The 24,547-nt window shown below is 29.1% G+C and overlaps 1 protein-coding gene across 1 annotated transcript in view; it reads left to right on the forward strand.

The window, feature by feature from the left end:
* Positions 1 to 11,963, forward strand: part of LOC113378303 (serine/threonine-protein kinase 4) — a 44,149-nt gene extending 32,186 nt beyond the window's left edge. The window contains exons 2-9 of the mRNA XM_026618836.1: positions 7,817 to 8,078; positions 8,155 to 8,382; positions 8,795 to 9,116; positions 9,228 to 9,349; positions 9,487 to 9,697; positions 9,864 to 10,134; positions 11,314 to 11,479; positions 11,765 to 11,963. Of these exons, the coding sequence (XP_026474621.1) occupies positions 7,817 to 8,078; positions 8,155 to 8,382; positions 8,795 to 9,116; positions 9,228 to 9,349; positions 9,487 to 9,697; positions 9,864 to 10,134; positions 11,314 to 11,479; positions 11,765 to 11,923 (1,741 nt within the window). The 3' untranslated portion in view covers positions 11,924 to 11,963. The remainder of the gene's footprint in view (positions 1 to 7,816; positions 8,079 to 8,154; positions 8,383 to 8,794; positions 9,117 to 9,227; positions 9,350 to 9,486; positions 9,698 to 9,863; positions 10,135 to 11,313; positions 11,480 to 11,764) is intronic.
* Positions 11,964 to 24,547: the final 12,584 nt, after the last annotated feature.

Below are 24,547 nucleotides of genomic sequence, written 5' to 3' on the forward strand. Positions count from 1 at the left end.
CCCCAAATGTGTTTTTCAATACGATGTCCACCATTTCTCGAGTTCTACTCGGCCGATTTATTTTAGATAATCTAATAAGAAATTTAATTTTTAGATAATCTTCTTTATAGACTTCTCTCGAGCATATACTAGCCTCATCCCCAAATTTCAATTTTTACTATTTTTAAAAAAATTCGATAAACTCAAAAAAGTGGTAAGAAAATGGTCTTTTTTCCATTTAATTTTTTTAACTTATTTCTAGTGTATACTATTGCAACATCATTCTAGATTAATAACCGTTTTTTATTTCGGATTACTAGGAAGGTTGTAATTGTGGACATGGTCAACACGTGCCAATTTTTAGTGACCCCCCACTTCACAAACTGCTAATTTTTAAAATGATTATTTTTTTTATTTTTTAGTCTCTATTCTTGTAACTTTGATAAATAATTTATAAAAAAATAATAGTACAAATTTTATGATGATAAAATAATAGCCTCTTTCTTATGATGATTTAAAAATGACATAAAATTCATGCCTCTACACTGGAATACCCCCTTGATTTTTACTTTTTTTTAATATGCAAGTTTAACCTATATATTGTCTAACAATAAGATTATAAAAATATTTATATATGATCACTATTCATGGATTAGACTGTGTTTATTATATTGATACTGCTTATATATGTAGGTGAAATATCGATCGAATATTCAGTATTTTCGTTTGACATACTATTATAGAGTCGCAGGGATTTATTTTGTTTTGTCGCACACAGGGTATAGTAAGGTTTTTTTTCCATTATTCTTCATGCGAACGAAGATATTGTGACAGACACATACTGTAAACAGAAAGTACATGATCAATACATAATATTAAATACATCTGATTATTAGAATTGTAGCTTGGAAAAAAGGTTCTATAAATTTATATGTTTTTATTATCTTATTCAGTCCTAATAATGCAAAATATTATGATAAAAATTGATTAACTAAGCGAATGCTACTAAACTTGAAAAACTTGTGTATATGATTAATAGAGTGAACACAATTGCAATGATTAAAGCATTGTTACGGTCGTTCGTAGGATCCTGTTCTTTTTTTTAACATCTTGTGGTTCCGTGTCTGTGGTGTCATGATGTCCATGTACCAAACGAAAGACAGTTCTGTTTGAGTAGTGTTTGATAACTGTAAATTGTGTGAATAGAATTAATAAATCGATCGTTATGCAAAATATATCATCTTCAGTGGACCGCGGTCTCTTCGGACCCGAATTGCCGACCATCAACTGCGCCACGTGCTACGTGCGTCGATCTAAAGGCGAAAGGGACACTTGGTAATGATGCACATATAATAGAAAAGAACATTGCATTTATGACAGAAAATTTATAACAATTCGAAATTTGTTTTTACCCATTTATATGAGATGTATGTTATGGTTCAATTTAGTATAAGTTTTCCAAAAGCATCATATTTTGCAACGAACACATTTACAAATAGGCGAGACTGGGTACGGTTGTGCCAATTTACGGTACTGACTGTTGTCAGAGATAGGGTTCAAAGGGAAAACTATAATTTATAAAGTATATTTATTTGAACAAGTTTCCATTATTGCATTGAGTCAGCGTCCTACATTAACATGATCTGTAGCCCGAATTCTTTTTACAACCAAAAGTATTTTTTTTTGTTCGATTTTTTTCAATAATAACTCTTACTTGTATACAGATAGATCACTTTGTTTGTTATTATGCTGTAAGTTGAACACTAGTAGTTGATTACTAGAAATTAGTTTTGTTTTATGTGATATGCATATGTTGTCACCTGCATTTTTTATCCTTTTTGTGAGAAATTTAGTCAGATTAAGGAAAATCTAACTTAACTAAGACAAAATACGAAAGAGAAAGGGAAAGGAAAATTCAATACAAGAAAATAAAAGATTTGGCAGAGATTTTTTGTTTAAAAAAATATGTTTTGTTATATATTGTTTTGTTATATATTGTAAATGATTATGTTGTGTTGTGTTACATATTTCTGACAATAAAAGTTATTATAAATTTATAACTTTTCTCTTTAATCTATTTTCATGTCTGTCACAACCGTCCCCCGGGTGTGGTCCCTTTCTTTGTATGATTAGATTTGATAAGTTGAAATATTTTGTATATTATAATATATGTATATAATATATTAACTTTTTCATTAATCTACTTGTCGTATACATCTTCGATTTTGCCTCGTAATATAGTAATATACAAAGGAACCTCGGTATACTAAGATTAGTTTTAAGAAATTCGAACTAACTTCATTTAATATTAGATAAGTATTAAGAATTATTGGTGCATTTATCAATTGTATATTGTAGAGTAAACTGCGCTCTGCACTGATATATAAATTAGGTTATTATTTTTGCATAAAGCCAAATTAATTGTATTTTAATTAAACTTTTCTAAAACTTAGCATTTTCATATTAATGCTTTCATATTACATCTTTATTATTTATTAACTTCCCGTAGGGTAAGTTATTGTAATGGGCCGAAAATCGGAATTGAAAATTTTAACATTTCTCGACGTTTTGAAGGTTTTTGAACGTTTTGGCATACCTCAGAAAAAATGGATGTGTGTGTGTGTGTGTGTGTGTGTGTGTGTGTGTGTGTGTGTGTATGTATGTATGGATACAAATTTCCAGTCACGTTTTAGGGCGCACGGATCAACCGATTTGAATGGTTCAAAAAACATTCGATTCCTATTGATAGGGAAAAGAGCTGATTAGTTTTTGGCAAAGGCAGGTCCAGCCGTTTCGGAGATACGGAGCAAAGAGTGCAGAAAATAGAAATCGAATTTTTGAGAGAACGGAGTATCTGATTTGAATGATCTAAAAAGCATTCAATTAGTAATGATTGGGAGAAGTGCTTATTAGTTTTTGGCAAAGGCAGGCCCAGCCATTTCGAAGATATGGAGCTAAATATGTAAAAAATGGCAGTTTTTGAGAGAACTAAGCGTCCGATTTAAATGATTCAAAGAACTTTCTGCTTGTCTTAACAAAATAATTGATTTTGGAAAAAAAAATTTTGTTCAATTTTTTTTTTTTTTTTTTTTTTTTTTTTTTTTAGTTTTATCAAAAATATTTCAGATTTTATTTTTAATTCTGGCTATAGTTCTAATATACTTTACAAATATTTTCAACTCTGCAATTCAGTTTATATAATTCTCATAAATATTAGACAATGTTACAATATTTATAATAATCTATTTGAAAACATTCAGTATTCCTCGAACATTTCGGTACGGGAAGTTCCAGCAATTTGCCTTAAGGCACGATGCCATAAATGCCTCAAGACAGAATTCCACTTACAGCTAGTTTATTTCTTATTTATATTTGCACTCCGTTTTCATAAAATGATTTGTCGTAATTATATGATACAAGTCGTGTGATTAATTTGCTAATATCATAACTGCTATTTAAATGAAAAGACTTTAATGGCTTGTTCGGTTAAATAATAATATTTAATAACATGGTACTGTGTTTGATTAAGTAGATCAATCGTACAAACGCATATATATATATATATATATATATGTTTACTTTTTTGTGCCAGAATATAAAAGTTAAAAAATTTAATACATAACTTGTTTCTAAAGATAGTTAATGAAAAAAAATTGAAAAATTTCAAGCCTACAAATCTCTACCACAGCTCTACAAATCTACAAATATAATGTGCTATAACTATGTATATATAAATGTTTAAACCGAATGTTTGTGTAAAATCAATTTTATATAATTGGAAAAAGTATGAAGAAAATATATATAGGTGATACTGGGTTTGATGGTTATGCCTCATTTTTTTTATCAGTAATAATTTTGTTAATTTACTAGTTAGCTGGCAGAAAAGTCCATCAAAAGGCAATCTGAACATTTGTTTAGGTGGAAATGCTGTGCTCAAATATTCACGACTGGTGTTGTTATAAATTTCTTCGTCAAAATCAGTCAAACAACTTCTAGTTACTTCTAGTTTACTAATCAGTCAAAATATTACAGTGACTATGTATCAATATACTGAGATCTCGTCAGAATCATCATTACAATGGTGACAAATGTAATGATGACTATTACCTGTCATTTTTCGTGAAACCAGGAACCGCATGTTCCTTGTTACTTGATTCATTTTACGCCACCCTTGCTTTCAGAATATGAGCTGCCGCAAACCAGGAAAAAATCTTTCTTTTCTTGTATTGCCTTTTCGTTTTTTATCTTTTTTATTTTGTCTTAGTTCAGTTAGAGATTTCTTCACATGTTCAGCATTTCAATCGATAAAGACATGAAAATTATGTTGCAGCCGTACCCACAAAATTTGTCTCTACCATACCCAACGCACACTTCTGGAGACGAATCATTGTGATGATCAAGTTAAATTATCTACGCAAAAACTAATTGCTGACAATTTACTACTAAAGCTCAACTTATAGCAAAATAGCAAACAAAGTATTCTATCCGGATACAAGTGACGAAAAAAACTTACTTTTGACTCTTTAAAAACAAAGCAATAATGGGAACTTGTTCAAACTATCATACTACATCTTTCTCCCCTTCGACCAATTCTCAAAATCAGTGTAGTTTAGCTGTTACAACGACTGTCACTACCGTACCCAGACACAACTGTACTCAGTCTCCCCTACTATACATCAGTTTGGTGCAAAAAATTACTTTTTTCGGAAATTCATATATTACCCAAATGCATATACGTAATTTAAAATCCTTTCGAAAAATAATATAGAGAAGATGTTAAATTTATGTAAATAAATTAGTTTAAAGTTTTGAAACTCTTTATGAATGTTATCCAAAAAACGAAGTGATCTATAATATTGATTGAAATCTCTGTCAAATATTTTAACGTTCATGTTTCTTATTGTATATAATTAGGAGAAATGTACAGATTTCTTAAATATTCATCTTTTATATACGTACTTCATAGTTTAAACGGTTCGGTTAAAAGGTAAAGATGGTTCTACAATATTGATTGAAATAGTCCATTCGATAGTTTATGGTTTATAGTCCGAGGTGTTATAATCTGCAGTTGACACAGATTCCGTTCAACACTCCACACGCGTTAATGAAATTATGTCTCCAAGTTAATGAAGCGAATTTCAGGACTCCGTTTTATAACAATATCAAACGCAGTCAACCCGATGGGTTACTAACACGCAAGAAACCAGATTAAAATAATCCAGGAGGAAAAATAGAACTGGAACTCCGGATACCTGGATGAGACCGTGACAAAACATACCATAAATAATATTTAAATATCATGTTGGCGATTTTGATGAATTTTTGAACGTTGATGGTCTTAACAGATATCCTAAAATATTATATGTAAACCTACGAGATGTGGTTTAATTACAAAAATTCGTCAAAGTTTGGAGTTAAGGCTTTGTCAAAATTTAAAAATTTTATTACCTTAATTTTAAAAATTGCTAAAAATATAGTCTTATGTCGATTATATACACAGATCGGGAAGTCTTTATAACTTGCTGTCAAAACGCCGCTTACACCTAGCATTTTGATTGTATCAATTTTATCTTTAAGATTTTATTGGTACCTATTTCAAATATCGAAGATCTTAAATATTCATCAAATTTAAAAATTTATCAATTATATGAACAAACAAGTGTGTAAATCGTTATTAATTAGATTAATATTATTTTCTAATTTTTGCGAATTTTGTACTGATACTAATTTTAAACAATTACTGGTTTTAAAATATTTGTTTTCTAATTTTTTTTTAACATCATGCAGCAAATAACTAAATAAAAGTTATATTTACAAAAAAATCATATTTTTATTAATAAATAGTTATTGACTTTATCATTGTTTATATCATATAATTTTTAAATCAACTACAAAAAATAAATCAACAACAAAAAATCAATTGTGGGAAGTTTAGTTTCCCAAGATAGTCGTCTCTTGATTTTTTATTCCTATGAATGAAATGAAATAACGTTTATTTTCAGTAGTTTGCTTGTGGGGACGAACTTTTAAGGAATGTAGGTTTAGTAGATATTTTTTCCATGAATGATTCTCACACACGCAACATGAACTAAAAATACATCACGAAGAATGAAAGAATTTTGAACTTGGATTATACAGTTCTTGTAAACATAAGATATTTTGATAATTTTTTTTTTTTTTATTATTTTATTGGCTTTATAAACTGGTACATTATATTTTGATAATTCTATCATAGTAAAATATAGTGTAACACTGCAATTTTTAATGTGCGGATCACATACATATAAAAATCATTCATAAATGTTAGATTATATGTACAAATAACTTATTATTTGTAATTTGTGTCTGATTCTTGTGTATATTTACCAAAGCATGTAATTATCCATTTTTATTAAAAAATTCTAGGGGTTCTTGCAAAATTTAACCATGTCGGTATATCATAAAACACCTAAAACACTTTTTTCGTGTCTCTGTTGTATTATTCCACATGTGCATATAAGTCAAGTGTGACTTATAGCTTTCGATTTCTAAATAATTGCGGAAAAATTCATTCATTCAGGAATTTCAAATCGTGGACATGAGCGAATAATTTTAGAGTGAAACGTGCTGAATATTTTGAAAAATCAAATATAGGAAGCTTAAATTATTTGTATTATTAATAATAAAATAATGTTAACTAATTCTTATTGACTGTATAATAAGTTATCAAATTTCTGCAGCATCTAATTGAAAACATTTTTTTTCATATTTACAATTAAAAGAAGAGAATTAGTGAAGAGTAGTGTGTAACTTCGGATCTTCGAAAGAGGGTCAAAATTCTCTTGGATTTTAGAGAAGACTGGTGAAAATATCACATTTAGAGATAAAGACTTTAGATTCTATTCTTTTTACAAATTTTGGGTATCGTATCGTGATATGATGTTTTTTGCAAGGTTTTTGCTTCTCAAGGTTAAAAAAATAGTTTAATTTTACCGGCAGGGTTTTTTAATTTTGCTTGTTACATTAAATTTGTTTGTGGATTTCAAAATTCCAATTAAATTGATTATTGTCATAAGTGCACAAAAAACTGGAAGTTCCAGAAATTTTCATTAAAGGCGAAATGCCATTCATCAATTTTATAATCATGAATTTTTATGAGCAAATATACATTAACCTTGACCAGAACGTAGTTTCTGGCATTTTCTACCACGATTCATAATGTTCACATTATCTATTATGTACAATCACAACGACCAACCCCATAATCGATTATGTACAATAATAGCAACTGTGCTTGCTTATAGCATTGAAAGCTATTTTGAAAGAAAAATATTGTTTTGATGATTATCGCCACAGCAAAAGCAGCCAAATCAATAGATCTTTCTTTCTTGACCGGTTAAAGTACTCTTATTACTATTTTTAACTTTCCAATGCCATACCCACTAGTTTCTCTAAATTTTTAGCATTGTGGATAAACTGGAAAAATTTTCTTCGGTCACTACTTCTATTATCTTGTATGAAAAATTGGACAGAAAACAATAAATTATTGGAAACTAATTTGTTTTCAAATTGTAATAGCATAAATGTGAACGTTGGCGTAAAAATTGGAATATTTATCGCAAATTGACAATATATTTTTGTACAAGCAAAAGATGTATTAGTTGCTTCAATTTCATTTCATTGCGTTCAATAAGTGTTCTAAATTCAGGTTCTTGGTAGATTTGACGGAATTATTACACTTAACACTTTCACAATACGTCGTGAATGCGTTATTCTCTAATATAACTGATTAATGTAAAGTTTTATATCATGACTATATTCATCTTTTGTGATTATCAACAATCAATTTTTGCTTTAGTGAGCTGAAAAAGCTATCGGAGGAAAGTCTGACCAGGCAGCCCGAAGAAGTTTTTGACATAATCTGCAAATTAGGAGAAGGATCTTATGGATCGGTTTACAAAGCTCTTCATAAAGAATCCGGACAGGTATTGGCCATCAAACAGGTGCCTGTAGACACAGATCTGCAGGAAATAATTAAAGAAATTTCAATAATGCAACAATGTGATAGTCCTTATGTTGTCAAATATTATGGAAGTTACTTCAAAAATACGGATCTGTGGGTGAGTGGTCATAATATAATTGTTTCTAATTTAATTGTTATTTTTCTTGTAATAAATGATTTTGATTTTTTTTCAGATTGTTATGGAATACTGTGGTGCAGGATCTGTGTCAGATATAATGAGATTACGTAAGAAAACTCTTACAGAGGAAGAAATAGCAACGATTTTATGTGATACGTTAAAAGGTCTTGAATATTTACATCTACGCAGGAAAATTCATAGAGACATCAAAGCTGGAAATATACTCTTGAATTCAGAAGGTCATGCTAAACTGGCGGACTTTGGTGTTGCTGGTCAGTTGACGGTAAGCAACATTTATAGTATTTTTTTTTAAAGTTTACTAATATTTGGTCAGTACACCCGACGCCATTCTCAAACACTTATCTTGTTTGATACAACAGAACTTTACTGAAAGAGAAAATCGTTAATAAACCTGAAACCAAAACGTTATTAAAATAACACATTCACACTGAGAAAGAGAAAATCGTTAATAAACCTGAAACCAAAACGTTATCAAAATAATGGGGTTAATTCATTTCACTTCTGAATTGTTAGATGCTTTATTTTATCATTCGCACTGTATTTATCATATAGATTATTACTTTAACTTTGGCTAACTGAAATGAAATTACACGTTAATAAAATACATATATATATATATATATATATATATATATATATATATATATAATAACATATTATAATAATTTTCGTAGGATACGATGGCAAAACGAAACACTGTGATAGGAACTCCTTTCTGGATGGCGCCGGAAGTTATTCAAGAAATCGGTTATGACTGTGTGGCAGACATTTGGAGCTTAGGCATCACTGCTTTAGAGATGGCAGAAGGAAAACCGCCATATGGAGATATTCATCCCATGAGAGCAATTTTTATGATACCTACGAAACCACCACCGTCTTTCAGAGAACCTGACCAATGGACTCCTGAATTCATAGACTTTGTCAGTTTGTGCCTTGTGAAGAACCCGGAAGAACGAGCGACCGCTACGGATCTGCTGCAGCATGAATTCATAGGTAGTTGTACCTTGGCGGGTTTCTTTTAAATTATTTATAGCACTATCATCTATGTGTAATATGCAGATCGAAATTTTTATTATATGATTAATGGTTGATTTTTCTTCCCATTAGTAAATGCCAAGCAACCAAATATACTTGGGCAAATGATTGCAGAAGCTCATGAAATTAGAGAAAATCAAAGTAATAGGCATATTGCTTTAAATGCTGTTAAGCAGAATCATACCAATGAATCTGTAAGTATAAGTTTTATTGCTTTATTATTTTTTGAGTTTGTCAAGTTAAAGTCGAATTAAGATTTAGTGCATCATAACTTTTTCTAGTCAACTGTTTTCTAAAGATGAATACTATAATTAATGTGTTTGTCTTTTAGGATGAAGATGAAGGCCATGTAAACAATAAGACAATGAAACAATATTCAGATAGCACGTTGGTCCCAGATAAAGACAATGCAGATGGAACCATGATTGCTCATCCAGATTCAGGAACCCTTTTGCCAACTTCACAAACTGGAACAATGTTAGAATTATCTTCAAATTTAGGAACAATGGTTATTAATAGTGATTCAGATGAAACTATGAAGAGTAAGAAATTATTTCAATAATAATAAAATCTACCGAGTATAATTTGTCATAATAAAATATTTTTGATTTATTTAATATTTGAAATATCAATTACCCTTGTTCAATGCAGTCAAATTTGATCAATCTTTATTTTCACAGTTTTTAATAATCAGTTTACTCTCTATAGGGCATGATACAGCACCAGGAGACCATGGAAAGAAGTACAGGCCCTTATTCCTCGATCATTTTGATAAGAAGGAAGCTGAAAATAATATAAAAGGCAATGGGCTTTTGCCTCAACCAAACAATAAAATACCTACATTAGATCTCAACCATACACAATCACAAGATAAAAGAATACAAGAAAATCATAATAACCAACAACAAAGCCCGCAGACGCCTACCGCCCAGCAACAAATTATCCAACAAACAGCAGTTAATGCTGATGATAGACAAAGGTTAGTATATGTATATTAATATATATATATATATATATATATATATATATATATATATATATTAGGGCGGGTCAATTTGTATGAATAAAAAAAAGTTAGTATGAATAAAAAAATATAAGATACTTCACTGAAGAAACCATACCTCTAAAATGAATTCTGATGTCCTGTGCATTGACCCAAAGATTGAGTCAAATTTTGTAAAATCCTGTTTTGGCTCATTTAGAGCACCTCAATAGAGTCCAAATGGATGACCGACCCTCACTAACTTTTGAAGGCCGATTTACCCACGCCCATTGTTAACCCCCTGGGACTTCTCTTTAGAGATCCCCCATACAAAAATTGCATCATGAATGGATCTTCAATATGACAAAAATCAGCAATTTATTTTTATTATACATTTTATTTAAACATAGCATATGTAAATAAAACTGTGTTAAACTTATAAATTATTGCTTGAATTCTTTTTTGGTTTCAAATCTGTAAAATTACGCACAACTCTCTAATGTCGGTGCCATAACAGCCACTAGTTAGCATAGACATGCGGATACAAAATGCATTGGAAAAATTGAAACAACAAATTTTAATAAAAAAAAAATTGTGAAAAAGTTTTCAGTGTCTGTATGAATTAATATGCGAAAAAATGGTTTAAAAAAATTTTTTTCTGAGTAAAATACCAAAACCAATGATTTTTTGCAATTTTTGTATAGGTGACCTTTAAGGGGAGGTCCCAGGGGTTGAACGATGGGCTTGGTTGGATAGGCCCTTCAAAGTTAATGGTGGTCGGTCATACATTTGGACGCGATTGGGGCACTCTAAATGGGCCAAAACGGAGTTTTTCAAAATTCAACCCTTATCTTTAAGTCAATACACGGGACATCAGAATTTATTTTAGATGTTAGTTCCTTCAGAAAATTATCTTATTTTGTTCCCCAGTATCCGCAAATCATGTGTCTGAATGACTTTTAAATCGACCCGCCCTAATATATTTATATAAAAATAATATATATATATATATATATATATATATATGTATATATATATATATATATATATGGGTGTGTTTTTATTGATGAGTATATTTCAATTAAATGAATTCAATAAATTGCCGTTTAACGTGTTTCACATAAGAATTATATCTTGTATCATATACCTTTTATTTATCGTATTTTACTGTTTTAGATTTCAATCTCAACTTCAATTACAATTAAATCAAATTTCTCAAGTCGGATCACCTCAAGTAGCTCATTCTCAACAACAACAACAAGCTGCTGATCATAACATGCAGAGGCATCATGATAATCAAGCCAAGTTCCAAAGAGCATTTGCTGATGGTGATTTTGAATTTGTAAGTTTTTAATTTGAAGTTAATCTATCAAGTATAAACTATAATTCAAAGCTCAAACTATTACATTTAATGATTATTTGCTTTCAAATTACTATTAATTGCTAATTGTCTACATTTGATATTTTTATTTTTTCTGAAAAGAAAATGAAAAGTTTTAATATATTGAAATAAACATAAAGCACTTATTAATATATATTTTCTTCTAAAAACTTGGTTATTTAAACTTCATGATCTTAAGGCAAAAATGTTTTCAATTATTCATTCTGTTATTTGTACTATTTCTAGTTGAAGTTTCTTAGTTATGATGAGTTACAACAGAGGATGTCGAGTCTTGATTCGGAAATGGAGAGAGAAATTGATGATTTGCGTCGAAGATATCAAAATAAGAGGCAGCCGATATTGGATGCCATGGACACGAAAAGGAAGAGGCAACAAAACTTCTAATCACCCTAAAACTATATCCAAAAATACAATTATTATTGAACGAATTGGAAAATATTTTATCCTTATAAATGATATCAAAAATTTGCACTAAATTTTGCCAAAAAAATATTAATTTTGATAAAAGTTCAAAATGAGAAATTTGCATAATAATGAAATCAGTTTTTAAAATAAAATGGATTTTAAGAACATACAAATATTGAATTGTTTATTAATTTTTTCATTTTATTATAATTTTATTTTATTCTAATAAGTTTCTTGAATGTTTTAAATAATTTATTAAATGAGTAAATAGTTAATTATTTTAAATAGACCATTGATTATGATTGATCTATTAAACTATTGTTCAGTTGATTTTAATATTTTATAGTTCAGCGGTTTAACAAAATTTATTACCTATAGGTATTTCTAAAGGTACAAAAAATTATGATAATTATTTATTTGAATTATCATAAAATAAATAAAATTCATAATTTATTTTATGGTATTCAAATAAAATAATTGATTCATATTTTACCCTAATGGTATGAAGCATTAACCAGTATTTATTAGATGGGAACACAATTATTTGAACTTCTGTTATTTACACATATAAAATGATTACAATATTAGCAAATGGAAATTGTTCATATAAACCATTGCGCTCATTTTGATATTTAATAAGTCGATAAAACTGTATAATATAATAGTTTACAGAATGCAGAGTACAGAGTTTACAGATTATTAAAATATTTGAATTTTGTGTCTTTTTGTGAATTTCAAAAGTGTGAGGCAACTTTCAGATAATATTTTATCTATAAATAATATCAAATTGAATTGAAGTAACATAATAATTATAGAAAGTAAGTTGAAAACTTTGTTTGCGCTTACTTAGAGAAACATAACATTAGAAATTGTGAGATAATCTAACATAAAATACGTTAGGTATGGTTGCAAAGGGATTTTGTAGATAAATAAAAATCTTTGATAGTGAAAAACCAAATATACTAATGAACCTTATTACCCAAATAGATGAATAATGTATCTAAAAGATTTATCAGAGAGACTGGATTAGGATTGAAGCATCACTTACTTGAGTGAAAATAATTAATTATAAGATTGTTAGAGAATGAAAATAGCTTACCAGTGATAGGTATTTGAAGTTTTATTATAAGTGAATTAAGTCACATATCTAAATTTGGATGTGTTTGCACAAATGAAAACATTTGTGAACAATATCAGTATAGAAATATAAAATTACTATCTCGACTTAAGACACTTTGGTAATTAGACACAAAGATATGTACCATAAATCAATAAAACATATGTATATATATATATATATATATATATATATATACATATATGGATATGTAATATTTATATGAATGAATTGTTGATTGAATGCTTGTGTGGTTTCTAACAGAGTTACAAAATTAGGCATAAAAATTGCCTCATTGCCATCATCTATTTTGTTAAGTTAGTGAGTTTTGTGTCACATTTTCCACATTTCCACTTTTTCTCAGTTAAATTTCACTAAAAATTCATGTTCTTTAAATAGTTTACTGCATATTTTGTTCACTGGTGGATATGTCTCAAGAATTTATGACTTCTTTTACATCTGTAGACATTACTACTGAGATATTGTTTATTTTCAAGTTTTCTGTTGCCAATTTATTTACAAACATGCAATTTATATGTTTTGTTTAGCTAATTAAAATTTAACCAACGTCCGAAGTATCAAAGTTTCTTTAGTTGATATCAATATTGTTTAATATTAGCATGAAGACTATCTTTCCAAGTGTACAATATGCATGCCAGTTAAATGATGGTTCCTAGTGAGCCTTTTTTCAAAATATTTTATTTTATTTAATTTTTTTTATTAGAGATACGGCTGTTATATATTCGTATCAAATGTATAATAGCGATTGAAGATAGATTTATAGCTTTGTATATATAGAACAAACAAAATAATTTTAATATATCACTATCATCAATAAATATAGTGACTGATAATTTTGTATATGTTACTAATAAGAAATATATTTAGATACAATGAAATTGAATTTCTTAATCTTATCGTCTTAGTCCCAATGCCTGACTTTCAATTACCCGATTTAGATTTGTATCAATTTTCAATTCTATATTTTGTCAATAAAAAAACTACTTTAATATAATAAGTAAATTTTATAGTTTCTATCCAATCGAAATAACTTTCTAAAATTGATCTTTTGATATAAATCCAAATTTATTTCTCATATAAAAATTACTTTTTCCAAAGCATTTATAGTATCTACCTATGTTGGTTTTGCAAGATATTAAAAAAAATAAAGAAATAGTCAATTCATAAAATTACAACAACGTTAACTACAATTTTTACTTAATATCTCTACAATTCATTTATACTAAATTAGTTATAATTGACGAACGCTGAATTGTATTTTTACTAATATATTATCTTTTCACAGGGTTCCCTCTGGCGGACATAAAATTGGATATGTGTGCAAGGTTTAGATGGATTTAAACTCACATAGATGGCTTTCCAAGTTATACAAAAAATTGATTAAATTGTGGAATAAACTGTTATATGTGAGTGAATAAACTATTTAGTGATAGGTAGGTTGAAACTCAACGGTGATCCATCATATTAGATTATTTTTAACTTCCCGTAGGGCAAGTTATAGTAATCGCAAAAAAATCGAAAATGAAAATTTTTACATATCTTTACGTTTCAGAGGTTTCTGAACATTTTGGCATACCTTAGAAAAAATGGATGTATGTGTGTGTGTGTGTGTGTGTGTGTGTATGTGTGTGTGTATGTATGTATGTGTGTGTATGTATGTGCGGATACAAATTTTCGTCGACGATTTCGGGAACGCGGATCAACCGATTTGAATAATTCAAAAAACATTCGATCCGTATTGATAAGGAGACGTGCTGATTAGTTTTTGGCAAAGGCAGGTCAAGCCGTTCCGAAGATACGGGGCAAAAAGTTCCGAAAACGGTAACTCAGTTTTTAAGAGAACGGAGCGTCCGATTTTAATAATTCAATAAACATTTTATTTGTATTGACAAGATGAAGAACCGATACAACTTTCATGAAGGTAGGTCCAGCGGTTTCGGAGATATAGAGGAAAAAGTAAAAAAATGAGCCATTTGGCGGTCAAAAATGATCATTAGACATATGCACATCAAATTATCAGACATTTTATAGAGATTTTAACAATAAGTATACATTTTGTTAACATTCCTATCGGTTCCGTACCAATGCTTATGCGTTAGACAGCGACGCGGCGCTTACGCGCTTTATATTTTGTCCCTATGTAAAGCAGTACGATTGCTTTAAAAAAAAAGTTCAGATCTTCCACAATATGTCAAAATAAAGAAAAAAAAATTTTTTTTCAAAGAAAACAAATTTTTTTAAAAAAAAAAATTTTTTTAAAAAAATTTTTTTTTTCAAAAAAAACTAATTTTTTGTCCAATTTATAGTTTCTCAAAAATCTTATTTTTTTAAAGTAATTTTTTTTCAAAATCGTTTTAAAAAAAAAAAAAAATTTTTGGTACGGGAAGTTCCAGCAATTTGCCTTAAGGCACGATGCCCTAATTGCCTTAAGACAGAATTCCACTTACAGCTAGTTATTATTAGAATTTATCTAACAGGGCTGACTTATTATACTATTTGATGCAGCCATGTCTGAGAAGAGCTATTTTCACTTGGAAAAATATTTAGAATCTATATATGTTCGTAACAAAAATGATTACAATTGACCATGGGTATTCCTCTCTTATGACAAAAGTAGTTCAGCATGTGACATAGCACAGATATAGCCCTTTCAGTTTACGCATTCAAGGTTACAATAATTCATACTGGGCTGTAACTTGGTAAAAATTGTTTAAAATACAATTATAAAAGAAATCTCAAAAGTCCCCATCGTTCCGGTGCGAGCTAAAAAAAATTTGTACAAGATCAAAGGTCAAAAAATTAATTTTTCAGGATTTTTAGCTAAATGGTCAGTTTCATCGCAAAATTACCCGAAACAAAATTGTAGAGCAAAAAATTATCTACAAAAAAGTTTCGATACTTTTTTTTACTCAGAGTTATACAGTTAAATTTTTATATATCTTCACGTTTTAGAGGTTCTTGAACATTTTGGCATACCTTAGAAAAAATGGATTTATATGTGTGTGTGTTCGGATACAAATTTTCGTCGTCGACTTTGGTTACACCGTTTGAATGACTCAAAAAATATTCGATTCCTATTGATAAGGATACGTTCTGATTAGTTTTTGGATAAGGCAGATCCAGCCGTTTCGAAGATACGAGGCAAAAAGTGCCAAAAACGGTAACTGAGGTTTAAGAGAACGAATCGTTCGATATTAATAATTCAAAAAATATTTTACTTGTATTGACAAAATAAAGAACTGATTAAAGTTTTGGTAAGGCAGGTTTTGCCGTTCCGGAGATCGAGTGAAATGAATAAATAAATGCCATTTGGCGGGCAAAAATGATCATTGGACATATGCACATCAAATTTGACGTTAGACTCCGACGCGTGGTGCAAGCGCTTCGATATTTCGTATGTATGCAGCTAAAGCAGCGCGATTGCTTCAAAAAAAGTTAAAAATTTCCAAAGTGTTACGGAATATAAAAAAAAATCTTTTTTTTTTCAAAAAAATCATTTTTTCTGAAAAAGTCACATTTTTTTCAAAAATTTCAAATTTCTCAAGAATCTGATTTTTGAAAACTTTTTTTTGAAAAAAATTATTTGGTACGGAAAGTTTCAGCATTTTGCCTTAAGGACGGAGCCATACACCACTAATTTCAATAATAAAGTTGGCCATCTAGCTTAAGATATATCTATACAATATATAAATTTTAAATATTTAGCCTATTTCAAATTATAAATAATATTAGAATATTTGAAGATCATCCAGAGTGTCATAAAACGTCATAAATCAAATCGGTGAATGTATTTGATATTTACAACCACTGGTCCAAGGTTTTATTTCCTTGGCGGTAGTGATAACAGTTTTTACTTGGAAATATAGATTTAAATATAATTTCAGAATTAATGATGGTGTATATGATTAGATCTGCAAAATAGCAAAAATAATCACATCAAAAAGAGAATTGACAACCACTGGGTTGGTTTTTAATAACACTAGGTTAAGGTATTACATCACAACAGCTCATAGAATACATAATTCTAATTTCTGTAAAGAATTATTAAAATGACTCATCTAATATTGTACATTTAGCCCATCATAGAGAAGTTCTGCAGTTCACATTGTTTGTTTATTTCGCCACCAGTTTATTTGCAAAAGTGTGTAATATTAAGACTGTGTCATGATTTTGCTATTTAAAGGTGTTTCTACTTACCTCCAAGGTACCAGGCAGCAGCTTCAAATGATTATAAAACGATTACATTTGTAAGTCAAATACATTTTTTATTTAAAACGAGTTACCAATTACTTTATGAAATAACATGCATGCCTTCATTATACAGAATGACTTAAAATGTCATGATAGGATTCAGAATTACTTGATACGCCGAGAAAATATAAAATTAGCAAGTCGGATTTTGAGGCGATCACATAAATTCCTTCAGGAAGTTAATAAATGATATTTTGTAGTTATATATATATATATATATATATATTAGGGTGGTCCTTAATAAGGACGTTTTTGAATTTTTTTTGCTCTTATGGGCTCAAATGCTTCCAAATTGATAAAAAAAATCCTCTATAAGTTTTAGCTGAAGCTGTTAATATTGTCTTTTAGATAGTGCGCAATTCAAAGTTTTGTATGGAAATAGCATGAGAAAATTTTCAAAAATTTTAAAAATGTTTGTGTAAAAATCTTTTTAGCTTAGCGAACAAATGAATGAGTTTTATTCAAAATTCGATGCTCTTCAAAACAAATTATAAAAAAACTGTCTTGCAGAGCGTCGAATTTTCAATAAAAAATGACACGAATTGTCACTTTGAACTCATTTTTCGCTAAGTTATAACGAAAAAAACATTTTTCAAATTTTCGAAAAATTTTTCATGGTGTTTCCATACGAAGCTTTGATTGAATTGCGCACTATCTAAAAGTTAATATTACGAACTAAAACTTTTAGAGAATTTTTTTTATCAATTTGGAAGCATTTAAGCCCCTGGGAGCAATAAAATTCGAAAATGTTTATATTCAGGACCCTCCTAATATATAATACCCTAATCAAGACCTGTTGAGTAAAAATATTTTATTGCATGAAGCTTTTGTTTTCTAATTAAATTCATTATAATGGATGAATGTGAATAAAATATTTGCATTTAGATTATTACATGCATTACAAGATTAGTCATTCATAATTTGCATTAAAATCGTTGATTAAACAATGCATTCGCTATTAATTACAACCTCGAGAAAACATTATTTAGTTAGCAGTGTCTATAAATACCCCACAGTGTATTTACTCTTGAATAATTATATGCTTATCTTAATACTTAAGATATTGTTAGGCTTAAGCGATTATTGATATTGTCGTTCAGCGCGGTGTTACCGTACGATACGTGCGTAGTCTAGATCGAGTGTATTCGAAATTACAATAACATGTTTTCTGCAAATGCTAAAAAGTTTGAATACACAACACTCCCATAAATCTTCTTTAAACATTGTAAAAAGTCTTTTAAATATAGAAATATTATAAAAAAATTGCTGAATGATGACACAAAACCATGTCGAAACGTATAAATAACTAGTTCATCATTTATTGTTTCTTTTATCCCGACAATTGGCTGCAAATTATATATAAAAGATTTAAATTTTTCCGTTAGACGTTGAGACATGTTCTTGAATGTTGATTTTCAAATCCAACATAGTGCTAATGCAACGTGCCCAATCGAAAATATTCAATGCAGATTATATTACTGATGCTCCGTGGTTCGTTAGCAATAAGACTTTACACGACGATCTTCATATTGAATTTATAAACAGAGTTATACAAATCAACAGTGTCAAACATTTTCATAAACTAGAACACCAAACAAACTCTATAGTCAGTCAACTTCTTGAGACACCAATTTCAAGAAAACTGAAAAAGAAGCTGCTCAATGATAATATGGAGGACCCTTAGAACTACGACAATTTATATAAATTCTCTAACTATCAATATAATTTTTATCAGATTAATTTATATATGTATTTGAAAGTTTTTTTTGTCATAATTTATTTTTGTTAATCAAGACTTTAATGTCTTATTTACAAAATTGATAGGTGCTAAAAAAGAAATAATAAAACAAATTGATTATAAAATGAAACAAAGGTAAAATAAAAACAAACGAAAATAATAACATAAATGAACTATGACGTGATGATGTATGCCGCGTACTAAGTTAGGACGCGTGCAGACAATGGGCTAGGTGTTTGGCAGATCGGAAGGCCATTTTTTGCTTAGTCTTCTTAACGGTCTGTGAATCGCTTGAATAGTAGGATTTGTATGCTAGATTAATTTATTGTTGAAAAATGAACTTCTAGTTTTGACTTCTAATTCCGTTGACTGTAGAGATTTTCCTTATGTAGGCAAAAGTTCGAAATATACCAAGGCGCATTAGTTCAGATGCGCAGAATTTTATTCTGGCACCTTTGAATGATGATGTGTATGAAAATGTGTGTATGTGTGCGAGTGAATGACATAAGCCAAATAGCTCATGGAATTGTCCTGTATTCTGATTGCTATTGAACATAAAATTTAAAAAAAATTCAAATCGGCTTAGTTCTCTCAAAAACTGATTTGCCTTTTTTGCACTTTTTATCCAGTATCTTCGAAACAACCGGACGTGGCTTTGTCAAAACTAATCAGCCCTGCTTAAGTTAAGAAATAGTTACAGTCGCCATGAGTTTCGAAAATCGGGTTTTTTGAAGTTTTTATTTTTTTACTCGTTTTGTTTAGATTAAACTAATAAGTACCATTTTACAATCATAACATACGCTTTAAATAAATAGTATATACTTTAGTACATTTTTTTAAAGGATGGTCTTTCAATGTAAAAATGTTTTTCAAATTTTAAATTCATGGTTTAATAAATAGTCTTAATATGAAAAAACGTGGGAAATTTGTGCTAAATACATTATTTTTAACCGTGGTTCTAAAAATGGTATTTAGGGCTATGGATTCCAAAGTATAAATGAACAAAAATAATAAAAAGTCAATAACCAAAAATGGTCATTGCGAGTTTGATCTAAACTCTAGGTTTTACGCAAATGCTCATAAATTACAAACTGCATGAGGTAAATCTTTTTCTGACTTTTTTATGATGGTTCACAATCTTGCCATCTTGTTTCGGCTTTTCATTGAGATTTGGAACACCCAATCTATTGTCATAAAATTATGAAGTTATGTATATATTATTTAAATCATTCTGTATACAAATATAATAATAAATTAGTGGGGCGCATGGCATCGTGTCTAAAGGCAAATTGCTGGAGCTTCCCGTACCGTAATTAAACATTCGAGGAATGAAAAAATAATAATTGTTTCGAAGATCTTCAAATAGATTATTTATTATAAATACATACTGTAAATTAATAAGTGTTTTTTAAATTGGCTGATGAGCGTATTTTATGAACAACTAATGTGTACGTTTACAAGAGTCAATTTTTTTAAATTTGATTTTTTTGATAATTTAGATTTTTTTTCAAAATTTTGAAATTTTTTCTTAATTTTGAAATATTTTCCGAAGTTTAAATTTTATTGGAATCTAAAAAAACGCTTTTTTAAATATTTTGAGAATTTGGAAATTTTTGAAAATATTCGATTTTTTTTTAATTTTCGAAAAATTCTCAAGTTTTTGTAAGAAATCATTTTTTTTAAATTTTCGAAAATTAGTTTTTTTTGAAAGACATGAAAAATTTCGAAAATTTGTATTTTTTGAAACATTGAATTTTTTTTTGAAAATTTTGATTTTTTTAAAATATTCAAAATCATTTTTTGCACACCATCTACTCAAGCAAAATGTTGTTTGAATTAATCTAATAGCATAATCCGTTCTCTCAAAAACTACATAATAATAAACGTTTTTACACCCTTTACGCTTCATACCTCCGAAACGACAAAATTGCCTTTTGCAAAAACGCCTCGCAATCGTTACGAACCGAATGATTTTTTAATCATACATATTGGTTATTCTATACTGTCGAAAATGTCGAGGACATTTGTTTGAACCATATAAAAAAACTTCAAAATTAAAAATCTTAGTACGGAACCCAGAAAAGTTTACACAAAATGTGTACACAATATTAAAATCTCTATAAAATATTTGATAATTTGATGTACATATGTCCAATAACATTTTTGACCGCCAAATGACATTTTTTAAAATTATTTTTACTGAGAGTCCATAACCGCTGGACCTGCCAAAAATTTTACCAGTTATTCATTTCGTCAATACAGATAAAATGTTTTTCGAATTATTAAAATCGAACACTCCGTTCTCTTAAAAACTGATTTACCGTTTTTGGCACTTTTTGCCCCGTATCTTCGGAACGGCTAGACCTGCCTTCGCTAAAATCTAATTAGCGCGTTTTCTTATCAATACGAATCAAATATTTTTTAAATGATTCAAATCGTTTATTCCATACTGTCGAAAATGTAGAGGACATTTGTTTGAACCATATACATGAATTTTAAAATTAAAAATCTTGGTACGGAACCCAAAAAAGTTTACGCAAAATGGGTACACATTTTAAAATCTCTACAAAATATCTGATAATTTGATGAACATATGTCCAATAAACATTATTAACATAGTTTTTCATTTCGTCAATACAAATAAAATGTTTTTTAAATTATTAAAATCGGACGCTCCGTTCTCTCAGAAACAGAGTTAACGTTTTTAGCACTTTTTGACCCGTATCTTTGGAACGGCTAGACCTGCCTTTGCCAAAAACTAATCGTCACGTCTCCTTATCAATACGAATCGAATGTTTTTTTTAATTATTCAAATCGGTTGATCGGTGTTCCCGAAATCGTCGAAGAAAATTTGTATCCGCACACACAGTCACACACACACGCACACACACACACACACATACATCCATTTTTTCTAAGGTATGCCAAAATATTCAGAAACCTTTGAAACGTAAAGATATATAAAAATTTTCATTTTTTTTTGCGATTACTATAACTTGCCCTACGGGTAGTTAATAAAAAATATTGTTCTAGAAAAATGTCGCATTAGTATGAACTACAAACAAATTGAAAAACATTGCAACTTTTTTGATGTTTTCTAATTTTTTAGTGTTGTTCATACTAATGAAATATCTATAAAGAAGATTGTAAAAATTTTAAGTAAATCGGTCCAGTAGTTGAAAAATCGTGGGTATCGTAAAGAAAATTAGTTTCAAGAAAAACGTGTAAAACGTGTAGAGAAATGACTAAAACAATCTATACTGATTATTTCAATATTCAACTATGTTATGATAAGAAAATGTATCAATTTGATTGTGATCTTTATCATTATCTGCATATAACAGTATGTCATGACAATCTTGATTATTTTTGTATTTCTTTAGTTAGTATGTGTTGTGTTAATAATATTGCAGATATGACTTTGGTCATTATTTTTCCATAATTTATTCATATGATCACATTTTACTTGTTACAATTTCAATACAATTACATGTATTTATAACGATCAAGTTTATTTTTATAATTGAAATTTTATTGTATTATAATTATTTATACCCGTGTTTGGCTCTGGGTAATCCGATAATTAACTTCGGAAATTTGGATGAAAAATATGGGAAAGGTATTTTTGTTTTTGATATATACCGCATGTTAAGTTAAGAGAATGAATTCTACTATGTTGTAATGTTTGCTTCAGGTTAAAAGTCATTTCGGTTTAGCTTGAATCCTAAAAATACAATAACTTGTGTTGTGAATGGGTTGTCCGTTTCGGTTTAGATTCAATTATTTTTAGCTTGTTATCTTGATTTATCTGAAAATTTAACAGTATTATTACATATTAAAATAGTGCTACTTGTTAATTGATGTTCATTCAGTTTGAAAATCCGAACTGTGTATAAGGCAAAATGCAGCGCACTTCTACGCACTTCGAGTTCATTTTTCTCTAACTGATTATATCTCAGGAATGATTAATAATTGTTTTCTTTATCATCAGTAACTACTAAGTACAGATAAATTTTCAAGCAATATAATTCATTTAAAAATAGTGAAGTATGTTGATAATACAAATATCTATTATAAAAAATATTAAATAGATAATCAGAAACAGAAGGAATGCATTGATATATGTATGTATGTATATATATATATATATATATATATATATATAATTTTTCACAATTTTCTGAAAAAATTTTTTAAAAAGGTCTTGTAGATTCGGAACAAAATCTAAATTGTAATACAAATAATGCATTTATGTTTTGTTACTGCACTAGGTTGCGACGAGCAATTCTGCTGACCGCACATGATATCCGTATTTTTATTTATTTATAAGAACGCAGCGGCGCATTATCTTAATTTAATCGATGCTTTACCTTATTTTTATTCATTTTAGTGATGTTAAGGGGTTTTAAAAAGGAGTTCCTTGGCCTCCATTAGCTGATCCAGCTTGAGCGTAAGTTCTTCTTTAAGCAGTCTCAGCCGCTCTAACTGGTTCGTAATTTCAGATTCCAATTTTGGTTGATTTTTGCGGATTGACCCTACTAGTTTATTGCACTCTTCAAATGCTGTATCGCATTTATCCATACTGTTTTGGCATTCAGCTGCACATTTTTCAAAATTCGCCTCATTCTTGTCGTGTTCCGCGGCGCGATCTGCCAAGAGCTGAAGTAGTCTTTCTTCAACCTCTTTTTGAAGTAACCTTAATTCTTCCATGTTAAAATATTTAACTTAATTTTTTATTTTCGATTTAAATTTTGAGAATTGTTTATATAATAAACGTGTTTTGTTCTAGCAGAAAAAAAACCGATTGCTCAGATATACATACAAGCTGTCAACGAAGTATCGTAAATTGTTTTATTAAAAGCCAAATAATTGCTCAATCATTAAAATTTATTTTTTTGCCTTTAAAATTGGCCTTAATAGTTGAAGTAATGAAGATATACCATCAATTATAACAAATATTCCAATTGTCAACAAACATTTTCAAAAGCCTTTATAGGAATCGTCTTCAGCTCTTTTGGTGATTTTTTTCTAGTGACATGCATTGACCTAAAGCGGTTTTTGATGTGTAGAAATTCAAGTTTTACGAAAAAAAATCATTTACAATAGGATAGATCTGGTAATTACGGTGGTTGTGCTATGATATTTCTTAGGTTTTCGGCCAAAAAAGCGGTACAATATGAGTTTTGTGCAACAGTGCTTTACCATGGTACAAGATCCATTAATTTTCTTTTTACAAACTGAGGCGTTTCCTATACACGGTCTCAATAAAATGTCGCATATTTTCCAAATAATATTGTTTATTTACTGTAGATAACTTTCGTGTTCCTAAATGGCGTTTTTCACTGCCATTTCATTGACTTTGAGATGACGTTTCTATACATAGAAGACATTGTTGGATGATGAAATCTTCCACTACTTTTAGGCCTTCTGCCATTGCCTTCCACCACACATAAGCGAGGGTTTTTGTTAAAGCATA

Source organism: Ctenocephalides felis, unplaced genomic scaffold (genome assembly GCF_003426905.1).
Source record: "Ctenocephalides felis isolate EL2017-DRISC unplaced genomic scaffold, ASM342690v1 CF-g0.4_SCAFFOLD_01886, whole genome shotgun sequence".
Classification (NCBI taxonomy): Eukaryota; Metazoa; Arthropoda; class Insecta; order Siphonaptera; family Pulicidae; genus Ctenocephalides; species Ctenocephalides felis.